Below are 23,181 nucleotides of genomic sequence, written 5' to 3'. Positions count from 1 at the left end.
CGTCACATGGTCATCCATGGACAGCCGGGCATCCAGGAGGACGCCCAAATTGCGCACCCACTCCACGGGGGCGAGTTGGATGCCCCCGATGGCCAATGATGGAATTAATTGGCTGAACCGGGGAGCTGGTACCCACAGCCAATCCGTCTTGGAGGGGTTGAGTTTGAGTCGGTTGTCATCCATCCAGACCCGTACGGCTTCCACACACCGGGACATCACTTCGACGGCCTCGTTGGGGTGGTTCAGGGTGGAAAAGTACAGCTGAGTATCATCAGCGTACAGATGATATCCCACCCCGAAACCACGGATGATCTCACCCAGCGGCTTCATATATGTGTTGAACAGGAGTGGCGAGAGGACCGACCCCTGTGGTACCCCACAAGTAAGGGGGCGTAGGGTCGACCTCTCCTCCCCTGCCAACACACGCTGCGTCCGGCCAGAAAGGTAGGAGCCGAACCACCGCAAAACGGTGCCCCGGACCCCCAACCCCTCCAGCCGGCGCAGCAGGATACCATGGTCGATGGTATCAAAAGCCGCCGAGAGGTCTAATAGGACCAGGATAGAGGAGCAACCTCTATCTCTGGCCCTCCAGAGATCATCCACCAACGTGACCAAGGCCGTCTCCGTGCTGTGACCGGGGCGGAAGCCGGACTGGCGTGGGTCTAGATAATCATTTTCCTCCAGATGTCGTGGAAACTGGTAAGCCACCACACTCTCTACAACCTTCGCCAAAAAGGGAAGGTTGGAGACAGGATGATAATTGGCCAGCTCCAGAGGGTCCAGGGAAGGCTTCTTGAGCAAGGGTCTCACCACCGCCTCTTTCAAGGCGGCCGGGAGAGACCCCTCGCTCAACGAAGCGTTCACTAGGCCCAGGAGCCAGTCTCGTGTAACCTCCCAGGATGCCAGTACAAGCCAGGAGGGGCACGGGTCCAATAAACATGTGGTGGGTCGCAGTCGTCCACGCATTCTGTCCAAATCCTCGATGGCAACCAAGTCAAACTCCTCCCAGGTCGATTCCTCAAGACTCGCCACGGACGTCTCCATTGAACCACTGACAGGGACCCAATCCTTCCGGATTTGAGCGATTTTATCCTGCAGATATTTCCCAAATTCCTCTGCTCTGCCCTGTAGAGGGGCCTCCCGCGGCCTCTGAAACAAGAGGGAGCGGGACACCCGAAACAGGGCGGCAGGGCGGTTCTTTGCGGATGCAATGAGAGTGGCACAATATTGGCATTTGGCCACTCTCAATGCCACAAGGTACGTCCTTAAATGGGCTCGTGCCTGTGTTCGATCAAAGCATATTTTATGTTTTTATTGATCAAATTCACAAATGGCCCATCTCACTCTCTGATATACAGGCAGTTCTTGATTTACAACCATCCGTTTAGTGACCATACCAAGTTACAGTGGCATTGAGAAAAATGATTGACTGTTTTTCACACTGTGTGTGTGTGTGTGTGAATGATTGATTTTTTATTTTTCTCCCTAGTGGAAATTTAAGAATGTGGATTGCTAAGTGAGAATTTTATTTTTTATATTTTTTTATATTTTTATTTATATATATATATGTATGTATGTATGTATGTATGTATGTATGTATGTATGTATGTATGTATGTATGTATGTATGTCTAGTACTCTATAATGAAAAAAAATGGATGAATTTTTGCTGGCATGAAAACCACAAGGCCTTCTACAGGTAGTCCTCGACTTATGACCACAATTGAGCACAGAATTTCTGTTGCTGAGACAGCTGTTAAGTGAGTTTTGCCTCATTTTACAGACCTTCCTGCCACAGTTCTTAAGGGAATCACTGCAGTTGTTAAGTGAGTAACACGGTCGTTAAGTGAATCCGGCTTCCCCATTGAGTTTGCTTGTCGGAAAGTCGCAAAAGGGGATCGCGTGAACCTGGGACGCTGCAACCGTCATAAATACGAGTTAGTTGCATCCTAATTTTGATCACATTCACACGGGGAAGCTGTTAGTGTGAAAAATGGTCATAAGTCACTTTTTTCACTGCCATGGCAACTTTGGTCATTAAATGAACGGTTGTAAGTCGAGGACTCCTGTCCAATTTTCCCATTTTTCTCAATTCTTTTGCCGCCTTGGCCTTGGTCAGGTTCTATTTTGCGACGCTGGAAAAAGAACTGGTTTGTGCTGTGGGCCGACGGCAGCCTCGTCTACTACCAAGATGATACCGGCCGTGAAATGGACGGAAGAATTAACATCAGATCCAACTGCCGGGACGTCAGGACAGGCCGCGAATGCCGCGGTGAGTAGGCTTGGGGTCACCAGCTGGGTCTTTTTTTCACAAAGCCCACCCTTTGTTCTTAAACTAAGTTTCTAGTTCTCAAGACTGTGAGACCACCACAGAAGGATACATGCTACCGTATTTAAATTAGGTAGCTGGAGCGCGGGGGTGGTGGTGTATTTGATTGATTGGAGAGGGCTGGCTCCTGCATGAGGCAATCTGCGCTGTGATTGGTTGCTGTGGGTGTGGAAGGGGAGGTTCCCTTCTTTCCCGCCTTTCTTTTTCTTCTGTTTGCTCTCTTTACCTCACGATGTTCCCCCGCTGTGTTGATTTACCTCACGATGCTCCTGTTAGCTGAGCATCTAGTTTGCTGCATATGGTTATAAAATATATTTATTTATATAAAACTACAAGTTCTTGTCAGTGTCTCTGAACTTCATTTGCACACCTCAGTTCCCTGACAAAACAGTTCTTCCATTTCCTGCCATCATGTCACCCCTAGTCCTTCTTTTCATTAAACTAGACATATCCAGAAACAGAATACCAGAGTTGGAGTGGACCTCAGAGGTCATCTAGTCCAACCCCCTGCTCCAGCAGGAGACCTTTCACCATTGTGGATAAAGGGCTGCCCAGTCTCTTCTTAAAAGCCTCCAATGTTGGAGCATCCACAACATCTGGTGGCAAGCCGTTCCACTGGTTAATTGTCCTCACTGTCAAGAAATTTCTCCTTAATTTGAGGTTGCTTCTCTCCTTGATTAATTTCCATCCGTTGCTTCTTGTCCTGCCTTCCGGTGCCTTGGAGAATAGCTTGACCCCCTCTTCTTTGGGGCAGCCCCTCAAATATTGGAAGACTGCTGTCATGTCACCTACTTTTCACCAAACTAGATATATACCCAATTCAATTCAGAATAGAGCTGGAAGGGACCTCAGAGATCTTCTAGTCCAACCCCTGCTCAAGCAGGAGACCTTTCACCATTCTGGATAAAGGGCTGCCCAGTCTCTTCTTAAAAGCCTCCAATGTTGGAGCATCCACAACATCTGGTGGCAAGCAGTCCCCCTGGTTAATTGTTCTCACTGTCAGGATGTTTCTCCTTAATTCCAGGTTGCTTCTCTCCTTGATTAGTTTCCATCTATTGTTTCTTGTCCTGCCTTCAGGTGCCTTGGATAAAAGGTTGAACCCCCCTTCTTCTTTGTGGAAGCCCCTCAAATATTGGAAGACTGCTATCATGTCACCCCAAGTCCTTCTTTTCATTAAATTAGACACACCCAATATCTTTTATGTGTTTGAGCCTCCAGGCCCCTAATCATCTTCTAATCATCTTAGTTGCTCCTCTCTCCTCTCCAGAGTCTCAAGATCATTTTTATAGTGTGACCAAAACTGAATGCAATATTCAATATTTTCGGTAATTCTTGCATTTGAACCCAGGCAGTGTAGAGTTTGTCTTGGAAGAAGGTTTGGGGACTAAAACTCTTTTTCTCTCGAAAGCGACTGATGCAAAGAAAACCTCAAATTATAACAACCACCCCAGTATTGCCAATATGGTGGCCCAAGGCACAGTGACATCCTCATGAAAAGGCCACAATAACGTCCTTGTGCCTTGCACATCTGGTGCACGTATGTTGGGTGGTGGTATTTTATGGGGGCATTATCACATCTCTGCTTTAGGTTTCCTGTGGTTCAGGTGGTCCTCGACTTACGACCACGATTGGGACCAGAATTTCCACCCTTAAGCGAGACAGTTGCTAAGTGAGCTTTGCAACCGTTTTACAACCTTTTCTTTAAGTGAATCCCTGCAGTTGTTAAGTTAGTAAGATGGTTGTTAAGCGAATCAGGATTCCCCACTGACTTTGCTGGTCAGAAGGTTGCAACCGTCATAAATATGAGTCAGTGGCCAAGCGTCAGAATGCTGTAATGGTCATTAGTGTGAAAAATGGTCATAAGCCATTTATTTAAGTGCCGTTGTAACTTCAGTCAGTGAAGGTATAGTTGTAAGTCACCTTAACTGGGCCTATTTCTTATAAATTTTGCTTTGCACAATGCCTAGAGCCTTTTCGATTGGGCGGCCTTATAAATCTAATAATTATTAATTATTAATATTAGAATTATTATTAATAATAATTAGAAAATGATTATTGTGTTGCTCAAGCTGGCCCTCCTCCCAACTACTTATACCCTTGGGGGCTCTAAAGCGAACCCCTCCCTTTCTTATTGAATAACAGATAAGAGAATAATAGATAACAGAATAATGACAGAGTCGGAAGGGACCTTGGAGGTCTTCTAGTCCAACCCCTTGCTCAGACAGGAGACCCCATATCATTCCAGACAAATACTTGTCCAGTCTCTTCTTAAAAACCTCCATTGATGGAGCACCATCCTTGTGATTTGCCTACATTTCTTTTGTGGTCCTGGCGGCACGGGGCTGAATCACCCCAAATGTCCCCTTCCGACACAATGGAGGGACACAGCAAGTCGAAATAGTGGATTCTTTCATCTGACACCAACACAACTGCCAGCAGTGCTAAAGGAACAATGGCCAGTTGTTCGCCAGCCTGCAGCTAATTCTTGCTTCCCTTGTTTTGTATGTTTGTGTGTGTGTGTGTCAATTCCAGGATATTGATGGGCACGGTCCAATCACCTCCTAGCCGTTCATTCATCTCGCTTTGCTGCCTGATGGGCATCCAAGCTGAAAAGACTTTGCGGGAAGTAATGGTTTCAGCTGGGTTTCGTCTGCAAATATATAGATATCTTATATATATATGTATTTCTTATACAGTATTATATTAACACACGTCGATGCTAAGGAGTTAGACGTTCTACTCCCCCTCCCCAACTGAAAGGAACTCTGTTCCAACTGCCAGTTGCCTTACATAGGCATGGCCAACACGTGACTTATCTGGCCTGTGGGCTGGGACGTTAGACAGTCTACTCCCCCTCCCCACCTGAAAAGAACTCTGTTCTAACTGCCAGTTGCCTTATATTAACACGCTCTGATGCTAAGGAGTGACACATTCTACATTAATTTTCAAGCTTTAAGTGTCAATTTATCAAGCCCAATTGTAACTATTCATTAATTTTCAAGCTTTAAGTGTCAGTTTATCAGGGCCGATCACATAGTTTCGTAGCGAAGCATGGGTATTCAGCTAGTATACATATATTCTGGATTTTATCCAGGAGGGTGGTGCTGAGAACCCATCTCCCAGCCTTGCTTGAGAGATTTGCAAACAAATCCTCCCAATTTCTAGTTGGATTTTATTGGTGTGGGTGTGATGCAGTTGTTGTAAGGCAGGACGTATTTGAGAGAGTCCTTCTGTCAGGAGGCAGATTTATTTCCTTCCTTCGACCACCCTGTGCAATTTCAATAGAGTAGAAGTTTAAAATGACATTTCTGGAACAAGAAAAAAAGATATGAGTCCAGGTTCAGCTGTTTCCTGGCTTCTATAACAGCAAAGATTGAAATCCAAGGTTGTTGGCACTTTTTTAATATTAGAGGCAGAAGTGGCATTCAGCCTGTTCAGGACGGTTCAGTCGAACCAGTAGGGGTGACCTGCGGTGTGAGTCCCGTCCCAATAAAACCTCTTTTATTCAGGTTAAAGGGAATTCCTCTCCAGTAAAGTCCCGGCCAAGAGTCTTTCATTAGATTTCACAACCACAGACCTTGATCAGGCTTGGAGAGCTGCCAGGCTGATATCTTCTAAACGCCAAGCTGTAGCGGCAACTACTTGGCAAGAAGTCAGGAACAGATCTTCACCCTCATGAATGGAACTCATGGTCTCCTGCAAACTCCACTCCCCTTTCGTTCCTCTTTTATTCCCTCTGGGAGGGGCCATTCACCGTCCACCTGTGGCCTTACTCCCAAGTCGACCCCTGTTCCTTAGTCGTTCCCTTCTCCTGGCAGCTCTGCGCATGCGCACACTGGGAACACGCTTCAGCTGTTCTTCTGCCCCACTGATCTCCGACTCCGAAGGCAGCTGATAACTGTCGGACGGCCCTGGGCCCATCTCTGCCTCTGACACAGAGCACTCATCAGAGCCTTCCAGGAGTGGGTTGCTGCCGGCGTTACTGTCAGTTTGCAACCCGTGCATCAGACATGCGCTGCGCATGTGTGCGAGGCTAAGTGGCAGCGAGGGAACTGGTTCGGGGGGGTAGCAGGCCTGGGTCACTGCCGGTTCTGCAACGCAGGCCTGAATTCCACTACCGGTTGGGCCAGTAGTGGAATTCCCCCGCCTTCCCCAGACTCCAGGACTGGCCCATGTTCCTCCCCAACCTCCTCACTGTCTGAGTCTGGCGCCAGCTCTTCTGGCCACAACAAGAGCTCAAGTCTTCACTTGTTTTTCAGCCTCTCTGAATGAACATTTCCTGGGAGGCAACAAACTTCTGTGTTGCGTGTACCATACAGACTAAGGTTTTGGTCCTCTGGGGTCAGCCTGACAGCCCTTGTTTGGATGTTGTGGTGTGTCCCCCGGGGCATCCCCCAGTGCTTCTTACTAATCTGGTGCTGTTTGTTTCGCTGTGACTCAAGAGTTATTTCGACAACTCTTCCCCGAGGTCCTAATTATGCTGGGACTCTCTTGGGTTGCAACAGACAAGGCGGATTGCTTTAGAGCAGGGGTGTCCAAACTTGGGAACTTTAAGACTTGTGGACTTCAACTCCCAGAATTCCCCAGCCAGCCATGCTGGCTGGGGAATTCTGGGAGTTGAAGTCCACAAGTCTTAAAGTTCCCAAGTTTGGACACCCCTGCTTTAGAGACATTTGGGCCAGCAGCAGTTCCTCCCGGAAGGCGTTTTTTGCTTTAAAAACACCCACCCAAGTACAACAACAACAACTTTTATTTTCAAAGCTGCAGGTAGTCCTCAACTTACAAGCAGTTTATTTAGTGACCATTCGAAATTACAACGGTGCAGTAAAAAAGTGACAAGACCTGTTTTTTCCGCTCTTACGACCGTTGCAACATCCCCAGACTCACGTGATCAAAATGAGAATGCTTGGCAACTGATTCATATTTATGACACGGTGTTAGGTGGTCCCCTTTTGCGACCTTCTGACGAGTCAAGTCAATGAGGAAGCTAGGTTCACTTAACGACCGTGTTACTAACTTGACAGCTGCAGCGATTGACGGAACAACGATGGCAAGAAATGTCGCAAAATAGGGCAAAATTCACCTACACAATTGTCTTGTTTGCCAGCAGAAATTTGGGGCTGAATTGTAGTTGTTAGCTGGACTACCTGTATATTCAATCTAATAATAAGAAAAATAAAGAATTCTAATGAATTCTATATAAAGCCTTAGTAAGGCCACACCTGGAGTCCTGCATCCAGTTTTGGTCACCACATCATAGAAAAGATGTGGAGACTCTAGAAAGAGTGCAGAGAAGAGCAACCAGGATGATGAAGGGACTGGAGGCTAAAACATACGATGGGCAGTTGTAGGAACTGGGCCTGGCTAGTCTAGGGAAGAGAAGGACCAGAGGAGACAGGAGAGCATCTTCCAATATTTGAGGGGCTGCCCCAGAGAGGAGCGGGCACCCGAAGACCAGACAAGGACTAATGGATGGAAACTGATCCAGGAGAGATTCAACCTGGAAATAAGGAGAAATTTTCTGACAGTGAGAACATTCAACCCATGGAACAGAATTTGCCTTCAGAAGTTGTGGAAGCTTCATCCCTGGAGGCTTTCAAGAAGAGACTGGACTGCCATCTGTCAGCAATGGTGTAGGGTCTCCTACTTGGGCGGTGGGGGTTGGACTAGATGGCCTACAAGGTCCCTTCCAACTCTGTTAATCTACATTCAATAGAATAATAGTTGCCTTCAGAAGTTGTGGAAGCTTCATCCCTGGAAGCTTTCAAGGAGAGACTGGACTGCCCTCCGTCAGAAATGGTGTAAGGTCTCCTGCTTGGGCGGTGGGGGTTGGACTAGATGGCCTACAAGGTCCCTTCCAACTCTGTTAATCTACATTCAATAGAATAATAGTTGCCTTCAGAAGTTGTGGAAGCTTCATCCCTGGAAGCTTTCAAGGAGAGACTGGACTGCCATCTGTCAGCAATGGTGTAGGGTCTCCTACTTGGGCGGTGGGGGTTGGACTAGATGGCCTACAAGGTCCCTTCCAACTCTGTTAATCTACATTCAATAGAATAATAGTTGCCTTCAGAAGTTGTGGAAGCTTCATCCCTGGAAGCTTTCAAGGAGAGACTGGACTGCCATCTGTCAGCAATGGTGTAGGGTCTCCTACTTGGGCGGTGGGGGTTGGACTAGATGGCCTACAAGGTCCCTTCCAACTCTGTTAATCTACATTCAATAGAATAATAGTTGCCTTCAGAAGTTGTGGAAGCTTCATCCCTGGAAGCTTTCAAGGAGAGACTGGACTGCCCTCCGTCAGAAATGGTGTAAGGTCTCCTGCTTTTGGCGTTGGGGGTTGGACTAGATGACCTCCAAGGTCCCTTCCAACTCTGTTCATCAGTATTCAATGGAATAGAAGTTGCCTTTGTAGGTTGTGGGAGCTTTATTCCTGGAGGCTTTCAAGAAGAGACTGGACTCCATCTGTCAGAAATGGTGTAGGGTCTCCTGCTTGGGCAAGAGGTTGGACTAGATAACCTCCAAGGTCCCTTCCAACTCTGCTGATCTGAACAACCTGATGCTCTAAAGCAGTGTTTCTCAAACTCGGCAACTTTAAGCTGGGTGGACTTCAACTCCCAGAATTCCTCAACCAGCAATTTCTAACACTTGTGGGTACCTGAATCCTTTTTAATGCTGACCTCAAGATCCTCCCAAACGATGATCAAAATTCAGGTGCTTGGCAACTGGCTCATACTTATGGCACCCAGGGAGTCTTTCCTGCAGGTTTTCCCGCAATAATTTTCTCTGATTAATTCCAAGACTGTTGGAATCCGATGTTGATCCCAGGTGAAATAATGAAAAAACTCCATTCGTAATAATATCCCGACATGTTTTGATCAGCGTTTCCCACCCAGCTTTAACGACCAGCAGACAAGGTTAGGGGAAAAGTCCCATCTTGTTTAAGATGACCCCCGTTGAGCTAATCCAAGCTCAAGATCTTGAGGCCTAGAAACTTGGGATAGAAATAGAAAGAGGTCTCTGCTTATGTCCCCTCTCCTGTCTTTATAGATATCCAGCCTCCGGAAGGGAAAACCCGCGAGTGCCTGATGTGTGTCGTGCAAAGGGATGGCCCCAAGACCATGCTGTGTGCGGAGAGCGAAGACGATGCGTTGTAAGTTGTGGGTCCTCAGGGAGGGTCAGAAATATCAAGATGTCAGCCATAGGCCTGGGGTTGAAGCACTGGTGGATTCTGGATCCTGTTGCAACCGATACGGTGCAATGGGACTGGGCGCCCACCACATGAATGTGGGCAGTGCGCGCATGCATATTTACCACCCGTGACACCTCCATGATGCTCCAACTGCTCGGCGGAGCATCGCACAGGCGCCGTACGCTCTGTGCACCTGTGCGGAAGCCCCGAAAACTTCAAATACCGGTAAGGAGCGCGGGCGGACAGGTGGACTCTCCGGAGCACCGTACCGGAATGGTACCTGGTGCTCCCGGCAGGCACCGATACACCCGGGGGTGGGATTCAGCCGGTTCATACCGGTTCGGGCGAAGTGGTAGTTCCAGTGAGCAGTTGGCCCCGCCCACCTGCCCCTGTCCTACATTTCCGTATTTTACCTCAGCTGATTTGCGTGGCACAGCGGGTTGCTCCTGTCAGCTGTTTTACTCACCAGCGCTGACATAGAAGGTAAGTTTTTAAGCTTAAAAGGTGCACGCGCGCAAAGCATGCGTTAGGCACAGGGGTGAAATCCTCCCGGTTCGGCCTGGTTTGGCCCAACAGATAGGGCCGAATCGGTAAGGCGAACAGGCAGGGAAAAAAATGCTTTAAAAAGCTTTGTTAAAAGCTTCCAATGGTCGCGCGGCTCACAGCTGTCTCACGTAGCAACAGGAATGTTAGGCTCAGTTATGGTCATACTTCGAGGACGACCTGTATTGGCAACTTGGGTATAGGTTGGCAATCTTCTAAGATTTCAGATTTTATATTCTGTGTTTTGCATTTTACTCGTTTTTAGTAAGCTATAACAGAATAAAGACGCTTGCTCCTGGGGAGGAAAGCGATGGATGGCAAATCTAGACAGCATCCTAAAAAGCAGAGACCTCACCCTGCCAACAAAAGTGCGTCTAGTCAAGGTTTATGGTTTTCCCAGTTGCCATGGATGGCTGTGGAAGTTGGACCATAAGGAAGGCTGAGCGCCAAAGAATGGAGGCCTTCCTTATGGCAATCATGGCTGGCTAGGGAATTCTGGGAGTTGAAGTTCACAAGATTTAACGTTGCTAAATTTGGAGACGTCTAATATATTGGACCATAAGGAAGGCTGAGGGCCAAAGAATGGAGGCCTTTGAACTCTGGTGCTGGAGAAGAAGACGCCTGCATTGAGTCCCTTGGACTGCAAGACCATCCAACCGGTCAGTCCTAGAGGAGATCAACCTTGACTGCTCTTTAGAAGGCCAGATCCTGAAGAGGAAACTCAAAGACTTTGGCCACCTGATGAGAAGGAAGAAGGACTCCCTGGAGAAGAGCCTCATGCTGGGAACGATGGAGGGCAAAAGAAGAAGAAGGGAGCGATAGAGAAGGAGGTGGCTGGATGGAGTCACCCAAGCAGTCGGCGTGAGCTTGAATGGACTCCAGAGGATGGGAGAGGACAGGAAGGCCTGGAGGAACGTGGTCCGTGGGGTGGTGATGGGTCAGACATGATTTTGCAACTAACAACAACAAAAACAGAATAACAGGAAGGGACCTTAGAGGTCTTTTAGTCCAACCCCCTGCTCAAGCAAGAAACCCTATGCCGTTCAGACCAATGGCTATCCAGTCTCTTCTTAAAAACTTCCAATGTTGGAGCACCCACAGCTTCTGGAGACAAGACCTTCCACTAATTAATTGTTCTAACTGTCATGAAATTCCTCCTTAGTTCTAGTTTGCTTCTCTCCTTGGTTAGTTTCCACCTGTTGCTTCTTGTCCTGCCTTCGGGAGCTTTGGAGAATAAATTGACCCTATTTTCCCTATATAATGTGAAAGTGTCATATGATACCTTAAAACATATACCCGTGAAGGCAGGCAACCAGCACAGGAATGTGTTCTGACCCCCCTCTTCGTACACCAAAGCACTCCAAGACAAGGATACTGCCAGACGGTTTATTCACAGTAAATTAACACACTGACTAGACCTTGGCAGCAATCCAGACTTCCAAGATAAGACATGGGCACGAGAACACTTGTCCACCGTTGGTAGATAAGTTGAACTCTGCAACCAGCCTCCAGGAAAGTCCCTCCTTAAATACTATCTTGAGAGGAGCCTAATTACAACCACCTGGGTCCAATTATCCCCTGTAACTGCGTAGTTGTTCTCTACGTCTATCAGCCCTTCGTTTCCGGGCGTCCAGGACCAACTCCCTTGTCTCCTCCCCACTGCTCCAAGGCATGACGTCAGGAGCACACTCCCTTTGGCTTTCACCACTGCTCCATGCCTCAGGCGCCTCCTGGTGGCCAACCAGCCTCTCTGATCCCTGCTCGGAGTCGGAATCCTGTCCAGGGTCCTCCACATCTTCCAGAGCTGACTCAGAAGGCCCCTCACTGTCGGAGTCTGGTGGCAGCTCCAACGGCTCCTGCTGGGCCACAACAGGAATGGATGGCTTCGAATGAGCCCCTTCAGCGCATTAGGCAACCTCGGCAGCAATAGGCATGCTGATCACCCTCCAGGACTAACCGGAGGTGGCAGGAGGGTGACATCTCGGCTAATCCTGCTTAGACCTGTGATTCAAGATGCTTTGAAAGCCTCCGGTGACCTTGAGGTCACGGTGGAGCCAGGATTAAGATAATCTCCCTCGAGGAGGGCTCCCAGCTATGTCACCGAGATGAGCAAAAGGTGGATGAAAGGTCTTGACATTCTCACTTGTCGTTTGGGGAAGCTCTCTATAAAGCCTTAGTAAGACCACACCTAGAGTCCTGCGTCCACTTTTGGTCACCATGATGTAAAAAAGATGTTGAGACTCTCGAAAGACTGCAGAGAAGAGCAACCAAGAGGATTAGGGGACTGGAGGTGAAAAGTACCCATATAGACTGGGTGAGACCAGGCTTAATAGCAGTGACTGGGAGAGGGACCTTGGAGCCTTAGTGGACCACCAGTTAAATAGGAGCCAGCCACGTGCGGCAGTAGCCAAAAAAGCCAATGCAATTAACAGAGGGCTACAATCAAGATCAAGGGAGGTGCTAAGGTGTAAAGCCTTAGTAAGGCAACACCTAGAGTACTGCATCCAGTTTGGGTCACCACGCCATAAAGAAGATGTGGAGACTCTAGAAAGAATGCAGAGAAGAGCAACCAGGATGATGAGGGGACTGGAGGCTGAAACATACGATGGACGGTTGCAGGAACTGGGCATGGCTGGTCTTGGTAAGAGAAGGACCAGGGGAGACAGGAGAGCATCTTCCAATATTTGAGGGGCTGCCACAGAGAGGAGGAGGCTAACCTATTTTTTCCAAGGCACCCGAAGGCCAGACAAGGAATAATGGATGGAAACTGACCAAGGAGAGATTCAACCTGGAAATAAGGAGAAATTTTTCTGAGAGCAATCAACCAATGGAACAGAATTTGCCTTCAGAAGTTGTGGGAGCTTCGCCACTGAAGCTTTCAAGAAGAGACTGGACTGCCATCTGTCAGCAGTGGTGTAGGGTCTCCTGCTTGGGTTGCGGGGGCTGGACTAGATGATTTATAAGGTCCCTTCCAACTTGGTTAATCTGTTCTCTGTTTGAGGAACACTTTCAACCCTAATGCAGAGCTTCACCAGCCCAGGGATTTCCAGCTCAGACTCTTTCTGGTGGGGCCGTCATGGATTCCACCCATAGAAAAGCTGGTGCATTGGACAAGGCTTACATGGAATCCTAAGGCTGGGAGGGACCTTGGAGGTCATCTAGTCCAACCCCCCTGCTCAAGTAGGAGACTCTGTACCAGTGTTCCTCAGCCTTGGAAGTTTGAAGATGTGTGGACTTCAACTTCCCAGAACTCTCCAGCCAGTTATGCAATTGATGCTATGCTGGGGAATTCTGGGGAGTTGACATCCACATTTCTTCAAGTTGCGATGGGTGAGAAAAACTGTTCCAGGGTAGATAGTCCTCGACATACGATCACACTTGAGCCCAACTTTATGTTCCTATGTGAGACGGCTGTTAAAGAGAATTTTGCCTCATTTTACGACCTTCCTTGCTCCAGTGGTTAAGCGAACCACTGCAGTTGTTCTGTTAGTAACACGGTTGTTAAGCGAATCTGGCTTCCCCATGGACAGAAGGTCGCAAAGGGTGATCACATGACCCTGGAACACTGCAGCCGTCAGAAGTACGAGTCAGTTGCCACGCGCCTGAATTTTGATCATGTGACCCTGGAAATGCTGCAGGAGTCATAAGTGTTACAACTGGTCAGCACCGTTGTAACTTCGAGCAGTCACTAAGTGAGCTGTTGTAAGTTAGGGACTACCTGTCATGGAAGTAGAAGTTTGATCTTTGCCTCAGATTCTAGATTAATTGCAATTTATTCATCTAAAATTTTTAAAAAACGGAAATTTGCTTGATTAAATGGAGCCAGTGGCTAATATTTCAAATTGTCATTATTCTTGACCCGCAATTGAGTGGATTGCATGTATTTTAGACAAAGGAACGTGCATGTGGTTACGTGAATCGCAGCAGTTGTTAGGTTAGTCACACGGTTGTTAAGCCCCCGTGGACTTTGCGAAAGGGGACCACGTGACCCCGGGACACAGCGACCGTCATAAAAGTGAGTCAGTTGCCGATTGTGGAACTTTCAGGACCCCCCTGCACGACTTCCATAGTTTATTCTCACAGGGGATAGTAGGAAAGGAACGGATAGGGAGGGGGTTTAAAATCCATCCCTTTCCCTTCGGCGGAAGACAAGTGGCCGTACTTGATTTTTCTGTTTTTGTCCACAGAGCCTGGAAGATGGCCATTTTGGAAGCGAAAGCAACCCAGGTGAGTCCCCTCCGTGGCCTTTGGACGTTATTGAAGGCTGTGATAGAAGGGAATATTAGTAGCTCAGGCTTGAACTGTGGGGTCTCCTGGGCACTCTCTGAGCTTGCTTGCTTTCTTGCAGACCTTTTATGACCCAGCTAAGGAACATCATCAGGGCTAGAAGGCAGTGGGGTTTGTGGAGTGGAAGAGGAGTGTGTGATGCTTGGTGCTATTTTGGGTTGTTTTCTTGCAACGTTTCCTGACCCAACAAGGTCACGTCATCAGGGCTAAAAAGAAGTGGGGTTTGTTGAGAGGAGGAGGAGGAGGAGGAGGAGGAGGAGGAGGCTGGTGAGGGCGATGACTGTGGACTCCTTGTTGCTGTTTGAGTTTGGTTGTTTTGTTGCAGATATTTCATGGCCCAACTAGGTCACATCATCAGGGCTAAAAAGAAGTGGGGTTTGTGGAGAGGAGGAGGAGGAGGAGGAGGAGGAGGAGGAGGAGGAGGAGGAGGAGGAGGAGGAGGAGGAGGAGGAGGAGGAGGCGGCTGGTGAGGGCGATGACTGTGGACTCCTTGTTGCTGTTTGAGTTTGGTTGTTTTGTTGCAGATATTTCATGGCCCAACTAGGTCACATCATCAGGGCTAAAAAGAAGTGGGGTTTGTGGAGAGGAGGAGGAGGAGGAGGAGGAGGAGGAGGAGGAGGAGGAGGAGGAGGAGGCTGGTGAGGGCGATGACTGTGGACTCCTTGTTGCTGTTTGAGTTTGGTTGTTTTGTTGCAGATATTTCATGGCCCAACTAGGTCACATCATCAGGGCTAAAAAGAAGTGGGGTTTGTGGAGAGGAGGAGGAGGAGGAGGAGGAGGAGGAGGAGGAGGAGGAGGAGGAGGAGGAGGAGGAGGAGGAGGAGGAGGAGGCGGCTGGTGAGGGCGATGACTGTGGACTCCTTGTTGCTGTTTGAGTTTGGTTGTTTTGTTGCAGATATTTCATGGCCCAACTAGGTCACATCATCAGGGCTAAAAAGAAGTGGGGTTTGTGGAGAGGAGGAGGAGGAGGAGGAGGAGGAGGAGGAGGAGGAGGAGGAGGAGGAGGCTGGTGAGGGCGATGACTGTGGACTCCTTGTTGCTGTTTGAGTTTGGTTGTTTTGTTGCAGATATTTCATGGCCCAACTAGGTCACATCATCAGGGCTAAAAAGAAGTGGGGTTTGTGGAGAGGAGGAGGAGGAGGAGGAGGAGGAGGAGGAGGAGGAGGAGGAGGAGGAGGAGGAGGAGGAGGAGGAGGAGGAGGAGGAGGAGGAGGAGGAGGAGGAGGCTGGTGAGGGCAATGACTGTGGACTCCTTGTTGCTGTTTGAGTTTGGTTGTTTTGTTGCAGATATTTCATGGCCCAACTAGGTCACATCATCAGGGCTAAAAAGAAGTGGGGTTTGTGGAGAGGAGGAGGAGGAGGAGGAGGAGGAGGAGGAGGAGGAGGAGGAGGAGGAGGAGGAGGAGGAGGAGGAGGAGGAGGAGGCGGCTGGTGAGGGCGATGACTGTGGACTCCTTGTTGCTGTTTGAGTTTGGTTGTTTTGTTGCAGATATTTCATGGCCCAACTAGGTCACATCATCAGGGCTAAAAAGAAGTGGGGTTTGTGGAGAGGAGGAGGAGGAGGAGGAGGAGGAGGAGGAGGAGGAGGAGGAGGAGGAGGAGGCTGGTGAGGGCGATGACTGTGGACTCCTTGTTGCTGTTTGAGTTTGGTTGTTTTGTTGCAGATATTTCATGGCCCAACTAGGTCACATCATCAGGGCTAAAAAGAAGTGGGGTTTGTGGAGAGGAGGAGGAGGAGGAGGAGGAGGAGGAGGAGGAGGAGGAGGAGGAGGAGGAGGAGGAGGCGGCGGCTGGTGAGGGCAATGACTGTGGACTCCTTGTTGCTGTTTGAGTTTGGTTGTTTTGTTGCAGATATTTCATGGCCCAACTAGGTCACATCATCAGGGCTAAAAAGAAGTGGGGTTTGTGGAGAGGAGGAGGAGGAGGAGGAGGAGGAGGAGGAGGAGGAGGAGGAGGAGGAGGAGGAGGAGGAGGAGGAGGAGGCTGGTGAGGGCGATGACTGTGGACTCCTTGTTGCTGTTTGAGTTTGGTTGTTTTGTTGCAGATATTTCATGGCCCAACTAGGTCACATCATCAGGGCTAAAAAGAAGTGGGGTTTGTGGAGAGGAGGAGGAGGAGGAGGAGGAGGAGGAGGAGGAGGAGGAGGAGGAGGAGGAGGAGGAGGAGGAGGAGGAGGAGGAGGAGGAGGAGGAGGAGGAGGAGGAGGAGGAATGTGGGGTCCCTGTTGCTCTCTGAGCTTGGCTGCTTTCTTGCAGACATTTCATGAACCAACTAGGGAACATCATCAGGGCTAGAAAGGAATGGGTTTTTGCTGAATGTCATTTTCAGATGGACCGAATTAATTTGCTAGTTCTAGTGCGCCAACTAGGCAGGTCTGGGCCAGTTTAAGGCCTGCATGGGAGGCCAGGAGATGCTCCCAAAGTGGCACCCCAGATTGAGAAACCGGGAGAGCATCCAAGGGAAGGCAGGTGGCCAGGAAACCTCAAGGTTAAACAGCTCAGCATTCCTCAGTCGGAGCAACTTTTAAGGCGTGTGGACGTAATTCGCCTCTCCAATTTCCCTGCCCAGCCTGGGAATTTCGCCCAGTCACTTTCCACTTTTCGGCCTCGTCCGATTGCCAATCGATAAGTGCAATTCTTGGGGCAGTTGCAGGAACGCCTTGTGGGCCTGATCGATTCAAGAGCCGCAGGCGTTGGAGTGAAAAGAAAAACAAAAACTGGGGGGCCAGCCATGAGTCCCTGCGGGGTTCGGAGGTTGTCCGTTTCCTGTTCCTCTCTCCATCATTTCTGGCGGACGTCCAAGGGGCACGTGGGCTTGGCACTGTTCCTGCCTAACAAGGGGCCGGGGGTGACAGGATAGCAGTCTTCTAATATCTCAGGGGTTGCCCCAAAGAAGAAGGAGTCAAACTATTCTCCAAAGCCCCCGAAGGCAGGACAAGAAGCAATGGGTGGAAACTAATCAAGGAGAGAAGCAACCTGGAGCTAAGGAGAAATTTCCTGACAGTAAGGACAATTAACCAGTGGAACTGCTTGCCACCAGACGTTGTGGGTGCTCCAACATTGGAGGCTTTTAAGAAGAGACTGGGCAGCCATTTATCTAGAATGGTGTGGGGTTTCCTGTTTGAGCAGGAGGTTGGACTAGATGATCTCTGAGGTCCCTTCCAACTCTGGCATTCTGTTATTGGGCATGTCTAGTTTAATGAAGAGGAGGACCAGGGGTGACATGATAGCAGTCTTCCGATATCTCAGGGGCTGCCCCAAAGAAGTGGGAGTCAAGCTATCCTCCAAAGCACCTGAGGGTAGAACAAGAAGCAATGGGTGGAAACTAATCAAGGAGAGAAGCAACTTAGAACTGAGGAGAAATTTCCTGACAGTGAGGACAATTAACCAGTGGAACAACTTGCCTCCAGAAGCTGTGAATTCTCTTAACACTGGAAGTCTTTAAGAAGAGGTTGGACAACCACTTGTCTGAACTGGTATAGGGTTTCCTGTTTGAGCAGGGGATTGGGCAAGAAGACCTCCAAGGCCCCTTCCAGATCTATTCTGATTGATTGATTGATTGATTGGTTGGTATCACTCAGAGTGCCGTCTTGGGACAAACTGCAAACATTGGTGTGTCTCCCTTGCAACAATGGAAGCCTCCAGAGCAAAAGACAGCTCATTGTTTCGTGGATACGACCATCCTTGTCATCTCCTCAGTTGGCTCTCAGCCCTCCCCACAGCCAGGAAAGCCAGCACAGAGTTTTTATTTATGAGGGGCCCTTGGTGGTCTCCGCTTCTTTTCTTGTGGGCGTTTCATTACCCAATTAGGGAACAGCATCAGTGCTACAAGAGAGTGGGGTAAACAGAGAGCAAGCAAACTGAATTGATGGTGTTGCCTAGCTGGGTCATGAAATGTCTGCAAGAAAACAACCAAGCTCAGAGATTACCAAGGACCCCATAATCTTCCTCCTTCTCCTCCTCCTCTTCTCCTTCCCCCTCCTAGCCCTGATGATGTGACCTAGTCGGGTAATAAAATCTCTGCAAGACAATCACCAAGTTCAGAGAACACCAAATACCCCACAGTCCTCCTCATCCTCCCTGGAAACCCACTCCCTCCCAACACTGATGGTGTAACCTAATCAGACAATGAGATGTCTACAAGAAAATCCAGCTCAGAAGGCAACAAGGACCCCACAGTTGTTTCTTCTTCTTCTTCTTCTTCTTCTTCTTCTTCTTCTTCTTCTTCTTCTTCTTCTTCTTCTTCTTCTTCTTCTCCTTCTCCTTCTCCTCCTCCTCCTTCCTCTCCTCTTCATCCTTCCCCTTCTCCTTCTCCTCCTTCAATATAATTTAAGAATTAAGAATCCCAAGCTTAATTCTCCCTCGGTCTTATGAAGAGAAAGGAAGGGAGGCAGGCAGGACGCGCATTCAGACCTTCCAATTTCTATATCCGTAACCTTATAACAAAAGTCATGCTGTGTCTTTGGTTTGCAAATTTGATTTACCTTGGAGAACTGCCAGGCAGATGGCGGGGATGGCGTCATAGGGAGTCTTTCCGCATGAGGGGCGAAGGGTTGGGCTTGATGTCCTCTAAGGTCCCTCCCCATTCTGTGATCCTGTGCTTGGATCTCAGGTGCGTTTCTGTGTTCCAGGTTCACCTCTATGACCCTTACGACGACTACTACCAAACGGTACCCCTGGACTCGTACCAGGCGATGTACGTCAGCTCGGATTACCACGGCACCTCGTACGTTGGTAGGTCTGGCAGCTCTTCTCCATTTGCCCCTCTCTAGTGCCATCTCCCAGATAATCTTTAAAGAAGGGATCCAATTACAGGCATTCCTCGACTTATGGCCACAATTGAGCCCAACATTTCTGTTGCTAAGCGAGACAGGCATTAAAGCGAGTTTTGCCCTATTTTACGACCTTTCTTGTTGCGGCTGCTAAGTGAATCACTCCAGCATGAGAACTCCTGCTTTCTGGCCTGGTGCCCTTAGCAGCCTTCATTGGCCCTGCAGGCCCTCCAAACAGAAAAACAGAGTTGGAAGGGACCTTGGAGGTCTTCTAGTCCAACCCCCTGCTCCGGCAGGAAACCCAATACCATGAAACTGTATAGGGTTTCCTGCCTAGGCAGGGGGTTGGACTAGAAGACCTCCAAGGTCCCTTCCAACTCTACTATTGTATTATTGTATTATTTCAGAGGGTAGGACCAAAGAAACTGTGTTTTGCCCAGCTCCCTAAACCAATTGTTCCCTTCTTCAGCTGATAAAGGTAATAAAGTTTCCCCTTGCACATCTATGCTAGTCGTTCCCAACTCTAGGGGGCGGTGCTCATCTCAGTTTCAAAGCCGAAGAGCCAGCGCTGTCCGAAGACGTCTCCGTGGTCGTGTGGCCGGCATGACTAAATGCCGAAGGCGCATGGAACACTGTTTCCTTCCCACCAAAGGTGGTTCCTGTTTTTATACTTGCATTTTTTACGTGCTTTCGAATTGCTAAGTTGGCAGAAGCTGGGACAAGTCACGGGAGCTCACTCCGCAGTTCAGCTGAGAGCCTATATTAAATTCCAATTTCTCTAAACTCCGCCATATCTTTGGGCTTCTACACATCTTGAAGGCTGAAAGGACATCTGGTGGCCACATTGGGTATTGCCACAGATGCAACGAAAGGAGATTTTTAAAAAGTCTATTACAGGTAGTAATAGGTTCGCTTAGCAACCGTTCAAAGTCGTAAAAATGACTTATAACTGTTTTCCGCACTTACCATCGTTACAGCATCCCCGTGGGGTGAGGATGGTCCCACAATATCATCACAATCTGATCCAAATTCAGACGCTTGGCAACTGACTCGTATTTATGACGGTCGCAGCGTCCCGGGGTCACGTGATCCCCTTTTGCGACCTTCTGACAAAAAAAGTGAAGCACCAGATTCACTTAACAACCGTGTGACTAACTTAACAACTGCAGTAATTCACTTAACGACTGCAGCTAGAAAGGTTGCAAAATGGGGACAAAACTTAACTGTCCCCTCACTTAGCAAGAGAAAGGTTCGGCTCAATTGTGGCCGCTAAGTCGAGGACTACCTGTACAATTTTGGAAGAGTCATGCGTTTCAAGTTAAAAACTTCTCCAGGTGCGGCTAGGCTTTTTGTCCCTGATGGTCTTTCTCTTCCTTTTCTCCCTCGCAGCCCCCGGAATGACCCACGTCATCATCCGCGAAGACCCCTACCGTGTTTCCGGAGATCAGATGGCCCTGGGGCTCCTTGCTGGAGCGGCCACGGGGGCCGCCCTGGGCTCCTTCATGTGGATGCCTTGTTGGTTCTGACCCTCTGATGCTTTTTTCATAGACCGGCCAGACCAGCTTGGCTGACTCCCCCACCCCCCGCCCTTTTCCTGGCAAGGCCTCCCACTCCCCTATTTCGAAAGCAAACAGGGAGAACCAAAGAGGACGGGTCACTTCTTGGCACATAAATTCCCGGGAATTTTGCAAGATCCTTGGGAAGGTTTTTAAGCACACGCTGTGTTAACAGTAACCGTGGCCAATAGTTCCCATGCTGCACCGCTAGGCCCTCCCTGGGTCATTTAGGCTCCCTGGGGCAGACCAGGAGACCGAAGACCCTGCCCTAAATCTATTTCCATGGGGAACTTAGAGGGTTATGTAGGGATATCTTCTCTCTATATATATAAAAGCGAAATACCGCTTATAGATCATCACAAAATCTCCCGAACCGTAAAGCCTACAAACTTGAAATTCGGCACCTATGTTCCTCTTGGCTTCTAGGTGCTCGCTAAGAAAGGAATTTTCAAAAGGACCATCAGATCATTAGTGTTTCTTATGTCATTATTAACAGGATCTGATGCTGAGGAGTTAGGCTGAGAAGCCTTTCCTGAGCCTCTTGTCCCACCACTTAATGCAGCCGAGGGTTATGCGGTCTCTTATCTCTCTACCGAGTCTCCCAAAGTCTTTCGCACAGACCCTTGCGGTCCGCTTCTTCTCTATCGTTATGCACCAGGCCAAAGTGAAGCTGGCTGGTTGGCGGTTGAGACTCAAGATGTGGCCTTTGTCGGGTGAATCAGGATGTGACGTTTAGCCATGCGCAGGTTAAGTGGGCATGCGAACAGTGGGAAACGCCAGGTGAAACATCTCCGCTGCCCTGGGCAAAGGCATCCAGCGATGTTATAGCTGCGTCTTCCTGTCCTTGGCTATCCAGAGCTAGGTTCGAGGTTAAGGAATGAGGGGTGTGAATATGCACTGTGTTATTTTGTAGCAAAGGGTGCCTTGGACCATTTCCTGTCTGAAAGTTGGGAAGAACTGGGTTCGAGTCCACGGATGTTCACTCAGTGACTTGGGGCTTGTTGTGCTCAGCCTGGCCTACCTCGTAGGGGTGTGGTGGGTAAAAATAAGAGGAAGGAGTACTGCATGCAGTAGGTTGCTGGAAGGAAAAATCTGGATTGCAATCTTAACAAATTCAAAGTAGACAGGACCGTTTTTGCACCTTGCTCCAATTTTTCCAGGGTTATTTCCGTGTCTGCCACAAAGATGCCAATGGAGCCCAGTTGCTGCTTCATCCTTGGAAGGCGTGCAAATGCCGCCTTCTCACAGACCCGTTGCGGGGTTGGCACAACTAAATGACTGAAACACTGCCAGGTCAGCAAGGGATTTCTGGGCCAAACCCCCCCTCCCAATCACAATTGCTAGCAGCAACAACGGCTGTGAATTACCCCAGTAAATACTTGCCAGATCTTTCTTGGTTGCAAGGGTAACCCTGGTTTCCAGATTAACCGATCGCTTTCCTGACAGCAATGACCAGGTTTTTTTAGGAGAAAAAAGTCACAAAAAGAGGCAAAATTGGATCTTGCAACAAAATGATGTTCAGAGGGAGCATTTCCTGCACACATCCAGGCACATCACGGAATGAGAGTTGCCTATGAAATTTAATCGTTTTGGATTTCGAGGGAACAGCTTGGTTTTCGATGGATGAGGGTTTTTTTACCCAGCGATGGCTCTCCTGAGGGTATCCCATCCTTGCGGGCAGGGTCTGCCTCGTCAGGTGGGTTGGGGGCTTCCCAAGAAACGTGGGAAGTGGGCCAGCCAGGCCTCCCCCTTTAGCCGCAGCACAAACACACCTCGCTTTGCTTCTCTCTGCGTGCTACGCGGCCATGTCCCAGTTGTTAGTTTGCGGCTTGATTCCATCTAACGCTTAAAGCACTAATAATAATAATAATAATGTATATTTTGGAAGAAAAAGTATTTAAGGATTAAAAAAAACCCATTGCTCTTCAACACAGTGGCCGTTGTGTTTTTCCACATCATCACACTGCAATCTTGTGTTTGGTTCGATCCGGTGCCAGTCAGCTACCAAACAGCACCTGTTGAACATCCACTTTTACTCAGAGGGTAAATAAATATTGTAAGGGGATGCAGGCACCTCAATTCAAACGGCTGTTTTAATTAGACTTCAGCCTCTGCTGTGTCCCCCCCCTCCGCAAATGTATTTAAAGCTCATCTGCATTTAATTAGGGGAGTAGGAAAGCTTACCTGAAAACAATGCACCAGGATTGTTGTTTGCGTGTGAGTAAGGTAAGAGCTGGGTTTATTTTCCAATTATTTCCTCCTGCACGTAACGAAGAGACTAAATAACAGCATTTGGCCTTTTGATGCTTCCACGAAGTTGCTTCATTCAATCAACAGGTCTGCTATTTAACTACTGTGGTTTCTCAAGTAATGTAAAAGAAATATATATCCAGTTTTGAAACTGTCACTTACAAATGGTAGATAATGCACATGTGCGCGCACTCCTCACTGTTCCTGATCACAAAAGGCACGGCTATGCAAAACGTGGGAAAGAATTAGGAAAGAGTAAA

The 23,181-nt window shown here is 48.7% G+C and overlaps 1 protein-coding gene across 2 annotated transcripts in view; it reads left to right on the top strand.

Annotated features, from left to right (window-relative positions):
• The window catches only part of PLEKHB1 (pleckstrin homology domain containing B1), a 36,713-nt gene extending 14,529 nt beyond the window's left edge, over positions 1-22,184 (top strand). For both annotated transcript variants that reach the window (XM_081952908.1, XM_081952909.1), the window contains exons 3-7: positions 2,119-2,271; positions 9,373-9,475; positions 14,245-14,284; positions 18,975-19,077; positions 20,505-22,184. In XM_081952908.1, coding sequence (XP_081809034.1) covers positions 2,119-2,271; positions 9,373-9,475; positions 14,245-14,284; positions 18,975-19,077; positions 20,505-20,641 — 536 coding nt within the window. In that variant the 3' untranslated portion in view covers positions 20,642-22,184. The remainder of the gene's footprint in view (positions 1-2,118; positions 2,272-9,372; positions 9,476-14,244; positions 14,285-18,974; positions 19,078-20,504) is intronic.
• The last annotated feature ends 997 nt before the right edge of the window (positions 22,185-23,181 follow it).

This window comes from Natrix helvetica, assembly GCF_964273705.1.
Source record: "Natrix helvetica genome assembly, chromosome: 4".
Classification (NCBI taxonomy): Eukaryota; Metazoa; Chordata; class Lepidosauria; order Squamata; family Natricidae; genus Natrix; species Natrix helvetica.
Note: the sequence above shows the minus strand (reverse complement) of the source record. Positions and strands in the feature narration are given on the sequence as shown.